Below are 8,457 nucleotides of genomic sequence, written 5' to 3' on the forward strand. Positions count from 1 at the left end.
AAGTATGAAACTAACGATTGAGGTCTTCACAAAACCAGAATATTTCACACCACATCCCCCCCCACTTAGATAATTTAGTTGTTAATAAATACACAGGGACAGACCAAGATACAACTGTTCTGCATCAAGGGCAGTATGTGATCACTGTCCAGCTCTTCAAACCAATAGAGCTCAACTGTGGAAGGAAAACAAGGCATCTATATTAACTAACTTTTGAAGGTAATGGGACTATGGAAAGATTTATTCAAATCACAACCCTGTCAGGTCTCAGCAGCCATACCTACATTGCAAGATACAGCCTCAGGCACGCTGAGAGCAGTGCACACACCCACAGACTTTAGCTTCCATTCACAGTGGTTTCAAAGGCACCACTTTTAACAGTACACTATATCACAACAAAGTAGCAACTACAGCAAATAAAAAAAGAGATGGTGTTTATAAATCTCAGAGAATTTTCTGCAGTTTTACTGCCATCTCCAACAACACCCAACTCAAGCTTCTCCAGGGGAGGGTGTTCAAGGCACCGCAGCTGCAGCCCAGGGAAGAAGCAAAACCCAGGAACTTGTGGGTGACACCTTCAGCAATCTCACTTCCTCCCAGACAACAGCAACAGCTACGCTATGCAAAACATTGCTCTGCCCTGTCTGAGGGTCTTTATTGATCAGGAACTGGAAAAAAACACCCCAAAACACTAGCCCTCATACTTTGAAGAGCAAATCTTTGTGATCGCTGGCCTTGAGGGTTACCGGGAAGATGGGCAGCCCTTGCAGAAAGCAGTGCATGGGAAGTTCAGACATGCCTCTTTGCTATATGCATTCAACAGAGACTGGATACAGTCTGGCCTTCAGCACCTCAAAGTTCAGGAAGTGAATACTCAGAGTAAACACTCACACTTCTCCAACCACCACCAAACACACTACTGCCAACTGCCTTCAGAGAGGACTCTGCTACCACCTTCCATGATGTTATTCAGAATCGCTTCTTACATAGTATTGCTCTTCAGATTTCAGCTCCTGGAAGCCAGCAATTAACTGAAAAACTCACCTGTCATTTCAAGAGATAATGAAGCCTAAGTCTCATCAATTCTGGGTACCATCTGATTTTTTAATATCCAATTCATACTTTCCAAAAGGCTGAAGTTACCAGTACTGGCATACTTATGTCTTACTGCTTCATAAGTTGTCAAATCTCCTAGCTTTTAGTCCATTATTATATACAAATCGCAACTTTATAACACTTCTAGACAGCTCCAGCATTACCATGAGTAGGATTTATACCTCTTCCATTTCATTTAAAAAGACACTGAACCGGAACTGGTCTGGAACAATTCAGTATTAACAATACTCTTTCAATAAATCTGTTAAACGTTGTTTTCAAAATCTAATAATGAATCCTTTAAATTTCATTTTCATGGAGCTGCATCTATTAAAACATATAGCTTTATGAATCATCTTTACAGTCCACCAAGCAGTCTAGTACTACTGAACACAGTTTGTTTAGCCCGAAAGCTTTGCTTTGATGTGCAAACTACCATGTGCAGTTTCTGAATGCACAGAAGATTCTGACACCTCAGGAGCATAAACATGTCCCCTACACATGAGTATCCACATGAGTACACTATGTGGATAACCAAGCTTACCTTATAACTAAAACATTTATTACTACAAACCTATAGTAAACAAACTACAAAATTATTCCAGCATTCACTAATTCACTCCATTGGTCCTAGCAATGCATAGCTTGAAGGATATATTACATAGCAGTGAGAAAGAAAAGGGAATAGCATAGCCCAACTTCTACGGTCATTTCAGAAGCATCTGTTCTATTGCAGCTGCCCTCTTTCAGAAAAAAACTCCAGATATCTGCTCGGGTTGCAAGGCCAGCACCAGGGAGATGCCATCTGAGTACATTCAGATGATGCTCAGCATCTTCCACAGAGGTGTTTCCAAACACACTGGAGCTTTGCACTGTGTCAAAAGTGTTCACAAGACTAACCTGACTGCCTGCAGTTTGGAGCACGCACTTTGTATCTGTCCACCTCAGCTGTCATCATCTGTCTTCTTCAGCCACACAGCTCACTGTCATCCTCCCACAAAGGGCAGCTATGGAGCTGCCCTAAGCAAGCCTCAGCAAAGCACCCTACATTCAGAGATCACATGTATTTATATGACCAAAGCCTCTGTTCTGGGTGTGCTTGCACAGAGCCAGGGTTACACACAGTCCGTCATCTCTCCACTGCGTGATGTGTGCGCACAAAGCTTTCCCTTGGCACCCTCAGTCTGGTGAGACCCTGTCTCTTGGTGCATTGCTTAGATGTTGCAGCTAGTCCAAGTGCAGAGTGAGTCGAGATTCACATCACACCTTATCCAGAGCTGCCCATCCCTGGTCTCTTGTGTGCTCAGTGGAAAGCAGACTTTTGGTACAATTGATTGTGATTGTCACTGTTTCTCACACATTTTGGTAACTAACATTCTAGCAAACCACACAACAGCTCAAAACTTTAGGTTTTTTTGCAGCAGAGAAACAAACTATGTCCCTTCTTCCTGTTTCTGCCATGATTAACCATCTGATTCACTCTCAACATCCTTAAAAGATGACTAGATTGAATTTTTTTATTTCCCAGTATAAAATAAAACCAGACATGAAAAGGCAGGCAACAATTCCAGAGGCCATCTGGGAGCTTCAGAATCTTTTTACAGACAGAAAACTCAATGACTAGACTGATGGTAGCACCCCTCAATGTCTCCTGGCATCTAATTTGTCCACATGAACCCCTGTGCCTCTGTTTTTACTGTAGTAGTACTGACCTCAAGTCTCTGTAAGACAAATCTCAGATACAACACAGACTTAATCGCAGCAAGAGAGAGTTATATGACAAAGATCCTGCTTCTGTAGAGGATTTCCCAGAATCTTTGAAAGAGTATCTATAGCTTCAAACGGAAATCAAAATGCAATCACAGGAGATCTGCACCAGAGGATGGACACCAAAATGTAACACGCATTTGACATGTTAGAATTGGAGAAAGACCAACAGTCCTGCATTTGTGCATCGAGGCCCCACGCTGCTTTCCTCCTGAAACAGGGGATCAATGCAAAAAGAGCTGGCACCAACCAAAGACTCATCGTGCATGAACTTGTCAGCAGTGAGATCTGAGAGAGAAGCAAGACTAGACAGCTTCCTCCAGTGCCATTACTCTCCTGACACCCCTCCAAGGGTTCAGCAGCATGGCCTTTTCCTTTCTCTGTCTTCTTTCTCCAAATGGGAACGGCACAGATTGGGTTTCCTATTTTAATCACATCGATTTTCTCTTCTTAGATCACTCTTAGGAAAGGACTCACAGTGAAAGAATACTTTTCTAGATCAGTTCTTATAACTAAAGGTGTATGTGGCGTAGTGTACATAGCCTGTTACAGCAGACAACGTTTAACTGCTGCAGTTTCTTGACTGGTAGTTCTGCTTCAACATCACAAAGAAAAAGGTCAAACTCTCCATATGCTGCCCGTAGAGCAGGGTTAATTGACGCCTCTGTCTTGAAGACTACTGCTGTTTTAGTCTCAACTGAGCTCTCTACTCAATCCAGGACAAGTTTAGTCATTGCTGATGTTAATTTGTGCCAGCCACTTATTAAATAATTTTGAAATAGAGAAAATAACCACAGGGCAGAAAAAAACAGGGCAGAGGGAAGTCAGTCCAAAAGCCAACATCTGACCTGTGGCAGCAAAGTGACACGAAAACAGGATGGAAGGAAGGGCCACAGAGTTTCACAGGTGACACCATTTGCATTACACAGAAAAGGCATCAAGATAAGACAGGCTATTACTGGAAAAAAACATTGTCCATCTTCTTAAATGGTGCTCATTTCTGCCGTAGGAAAAACAGCATTTATCAAGATCAGAAATTAAAGAGGCATCCAAACCTTATAGACTTGTCCATATGTCCCATTTCCAACAACCTGCACCAGTTCAAATATTCCCGCAGGGTCCTGCAAAAAGCAGAAGGAATAACGTCATTTGTAGCAAAGCAACCATACAGCTGGTACTCTGAATAAATGGAGATGTGTGAAGAACACAAGAACTCAACTGATTCAGCTAAGCAGTATAATAAGGAATAAACTCCAGGCCTCCTCAGCCTGAAAACAGTGAGCTAGCGTGGAGGCTGAGGTGCTGCTGTCTTCTGCTACAAAACACTGAGCTCTATCAATGTAAACAAAGGAAAGCAGCTCAATAACATAACTGAAAAAATACTATAGAAAGCACTTGATCCCAGTGACCTTATGCAAGTGAAATGTACCATCCCAGGCAACCCTCACACTGCAGGTAGGCTGGGAATGCTCAATCGTCCTGTTTTGCAAACAAAACAGAGTGAAACTGACAGTCGTATTGAAGCCTTGGATTTGAACCCCAACTAGAGTGCTGATCATTTACATGAGACTCGCGTGTCAGGTGATCCGTGTACCACACCACATGAACTGGTGAACCATTCTACTGGTTTAGCACCAATTGCTCTATAATCAACCACCACAGCAGATGTTTTTCTCCAATGATGAGATGCTGCTATCTTTCAGATATGGAAAGACTACCATGTTGCAAGGGATAAGCAAGTAGATGTTTGCTCCTGTATGACTGAGCACATTAACAAATCTGTTGCTTCAGTTAAAACTCACTTGAGAGATTTATACAAAAACATTAAGAACTCAAGAAATCAGTTTCTCGGTTTCTGGCTGAGACATTTATGGGTCCATTCATTTCTTGGGATGATATCAAGAGATTTATATAAAATATTATTAACTCCATGTGTCAGTTTTGCCACATCTGCTTCAGCAATCTGTCATGTCAGTTGATGCCTATTGGTACTGCTGAGGGATGTGCTACAGACAAACATTAACTCATCAGTACAGTTTCCCTGGTAGCAAAACAGCCTTTTTTTAAGGTATCAAGCTACTTCTGCACTCCACTTAAATGTTATTCTTTTAGCATAAATAATGCTTTCTTCATATCTGATACGGAAGTGTTTACCTTGGCAAAATCCCAGTGGAAACATATGGGCTTTTTGCTGAGCAGATTCTGCCTTAACTGGCACAACTGTCATGAGAAATGGCAATAGCTTTCACTGTCAGAGCAACACAGCACAGATTGCCACAACTGAAAGTACTAATGAGTTCCTCTGGTTTTTGCCTTTAAGTTAGAAGAGTTTTAATCTCACACTTCCTGCGTTGTCAACCTCACACGACTTCTTTAAAACAAACCCTAATTAACGACGCATAAACCAGACCAAATCACTTACTTCTGATCTGTGCACAGGCCAGTCTGAGTTATTGATCTTCTGTCTCTTGAAGGTGGTAAGGCATGGCCATACAGACTCAAACCTCAATTCCAAAAGCCCTTCCACAGGAGGAAGTCAATGGGATCACTTGTGTATGGAGCTAAGCACAGGTGTAAGAATGTTTGCAACATTGGGATCTTTGTAAAGTGCTTTGCTGGCTTCTAATGTTTTTGTTTTCCATTTCTACTAATGAGCCATAAACTTTGTTTCAACAGATCTAAAGTCAGTCATAACCTATACCTAGTACAAACCTCTGCCTTGCATGCAACCTTCCCACAGAGCTGTGCTGTGGGCTGCATGTGGTCTGTGCAGTTCTGAGGAACTCTTCTAGAGAAGGGCCCCCATGCATAGTATTCACTGAAATCCTCCAAGGGAAGCACCAGCAGCACCCCATTTCCACACCTCTCCTACAGAAAGTAGCACTGATGAATTAAGAGGCATTCATAGTGTGCAGAAATCTGGAGGAACACAAGCTGCACGTTCAACTCAGAGTTTGCAGCTTTCCCTCTCACTGTAGTGCATGCTCTGCCTTCCCTCTTCTCCAAGCTTATTCCTTACGCAAGTTTAACAATTGAATGTGCCTCAAAACCACCTTCTCTCCCTCCAATCAATTTCATTCTGTTCTAGCATCCTAATGGCCAGTTTCTAAGGGTTTCAGACACTCTAGGAAAACCACAAATAATTATCTACATAAATGTTAGTGTTTAATATAGTGAAAAACCTATCCTGTCCTTGCTAGCCAACTGAGCATTAATGCCTCAAGCCTCCGCAGCTCTGAGTGTAGCCAAAATACTTGTCCATCTCTCTTCTTTTAATCAGGATGCCATAGTGAACTGAGTCTGGTTGGGAGTCATAAAGGATATTAAACTGGGCTCCGACTTTGGTCCTTGGATTGCCCTTCTCTGCTTGGAAATCAGCACTGCATCGTTTGCTGGCATTCTTCACAATAGGCCAACTTCTTAATTATCTTGGAGTTAGGTATCATCTTTGATGTACTGTTTCCTCCCAGCTACCATTTCAGACCCAGGGTCCATCTAACCCTTCACCGGCCAGCACCTGCCAAATTGCTTGGTTCACTTTGACAGATGCCAAAATCCTGGGCTCAACATTCATCATTTTAAGGTTAATTACTGTAATGCACTGTACCATATGGTGGCCTTCGTGCTTTCCTGCAAGTGATCTGCAGAGTGATCAAAAGGCAAGAGCAAGACTGCTGACCCAGAGGCACCCAGGCCAAATCTATGTATGAGCACCCATGTGGAGGGCAGCAAGGCCAGCTCCTGCAGTTTGGAAATTACCCCAATCTTAGTTGTGCCTCCCTGCTGGGCTTCCTGAGCACAGTGGGGCTGCCAGCCCCTGGAACACCTAAGACAAGACAAAGGTACAGCACCTGTCTTTACCTAAGCAGCACAAAGCCTACACTAAGGCTGCTGACGTGCCAAAAGCTGCCTCTGAAAGGACTCGTTTGTCCCATCCCCTCTGAAGCCTGAAACTTGTGCTTACAGCCCCTGGGAGGTTTCTGCATTGGACAGCACCGCTATCTTGCAAACTCACACTGGTTTCTTATTACTTATTTAAGGAGATAAGATTCATCTGCTAAAGCTCTGAAGAAGAGCTTCCATTATTTTGTCTCACTCCCCTGAGCAGAGCCAGGTTAAACTTCTGCATCCCTAGACAGAGGCCTTGTGTCATCGTCACAAACTTCACTGGCTTTGCTGCCTTTCTTCTTTCTGCCTCTGGTCTGGAACACCCTCTTCACCATGTGATTATTGCAAAGGCTTCTCCCAGCCCTCTGTGTTTTCTTTCTTTCTAATTTTTTCTTTAGAAAATGGCTTGCTTTGCTTTCACTGTCTGGGGCTGACTGCTTTTTGCCACAATTGAACTCTTCCCTCTCCTTTTGGAGAGCTCTCCAAACCCAAACTGCCTCAGTTGGGCTGGGTCGAGAGGTGGTCAGTTTCTGTGTAAAAAAGGAAAGTGGAACGAAGGGGCATCACACAAGCCCATTAACTCTTTGGGGATGTGAAATACTAACAGCGTGGCTTTTAACATGGCCAAAGTTTGCATTATGTTAAAAAAAACCAAACCCACAAACACATAATGACAGAAATTCATAGAAACCTAGGGAGTGGTGACTTTTTTTAGCTTTGGGGGAAAAAAAACCCAAACCAAACAACAAACCTTAATCTCAGGCAAAAAACCCTCCAACAGTCAAAACTCCACACACACATTTTCTCCCGTAAAATCCGCATTTCTCCTCTCTCCAGAGCTTCACAGCATTCACGTCACCCTTTGGAATGTCAGTGCGAATGACTGTGTCGGGAGGCAGAGGAACCTCTCCGTTGAGACACTCCGGGCAGGGCAGAGCTCGCTGGCGAAGGGGACGCGACCCGTCCAGCGTGCGCGCGGAGCGGCAGGGCGAGCCGAGCTGGCGACGACTAGCCCAGCCCAGCTCAGCTCAGCCGTCCGCAGCCCTGGCCCCGCAGCCCGCCTCAGCAGCCCGTTCCCTCGGCGCGGATGCTGCTGCCCGCTGCTCTCAGCCTCGCCGGCAGGGACACGGCCGCGCCGCCGCCGCGGCTGTCCCGCGCCCCGAGAAGATCCCCGCAGACGGGGGGCGAAGCGCACCCGGGCGAAGCCCTCGCACACCCTCGCGGCGAGGCTGCAGCGGCGGCGGGCTTGCTCGGGTGGCCCCGACCCGGCTGGAGCGAGTGCCGGCCGGGGACGAAGGGGTCCCCCCGCGGGACGCTCCCCCCGCCCCGCCGCCCCTCCTTACCCGCAGTGCCGCCAGGTCGATGCCGTCCAGGCTGCGGGCGGCGCAGTCCCGCGCCATGTCTCTCCGCGGGGCCGCCGCGCCGCCCTCGGCCGCGAGCTAACGGTCCCGCGGGCGGCCCGCGGCGGCCCGGCCGTGCCCCGACGGGCGCAGGGAGGCGGGCATGCCCGCCCGCCCGCGCAGACGGACCGAGAGCCCTCCCCGCTCGGCGGGCGCGCAGGCAGCCCCGGGCCGGGCCGGCTGCCGTCGGGAACTTCGGCGGAGACAGTTCCTCGGGGGAAAAAAGTTTGCGAGGAAGTGACGTGCCGCGCCGCCGCCGGCGGGGGGTCGGGCGGGGGGTCCGGGGCCACCTGCCGCCAGGGGTTTG

General features: G+C 46.4%; 1 protein-coding gene across 4 annotated transcripts in view; it reads right to left on the reverse strand.

Moving 5' to 3' along the window:
* Positions 1-8,219, reverse strand: part of LOC104549922 (mitogen-activated protein kinase kinase kinase kinase 4) — a 101,317-nt gene extending 93,098 nt beyond the window's left edge. For all 4 annotated transcript variants that reach the window (XR_009819696.1, XM_062007009.1, XM_062007010.1 and 1 more), the window contains exons 1-2: positions 8,094-8,219; positions 3,918-3,983 (exon numbers count right to left, since the gene is read on the reverse strand). Coding sequence is in view for 3 of the 4 variants with exons in the window: in XM_062007009.1 (XP_061862993.1) it covers positions 3,918-3,983; positions 8,094-8,150 (123 nt within the window). In the remaining variant the exon portion in view is untranslated. The remainder of the gene's footprint in view (positions 1-3,917; positions 3,984-8,093) is intronic.
* Positions 8,220-8,457: the final 238 nt, after the last annotated feature.

Source organism: Colius striatus, chromosome 13 (genome assembly GCF_028858725.1).
Source record: "Colius striatus isolate bColStr4 chromosome 13, bColStr4.1.hap1, whole genome shotgun sequence".
Taxonomy (NCBI): domain Eukaryota; kingdom Metazoa; phylum Chordata; class Aves; order Coliiformes; family Coliidae; genus Colius; species Colius striatus.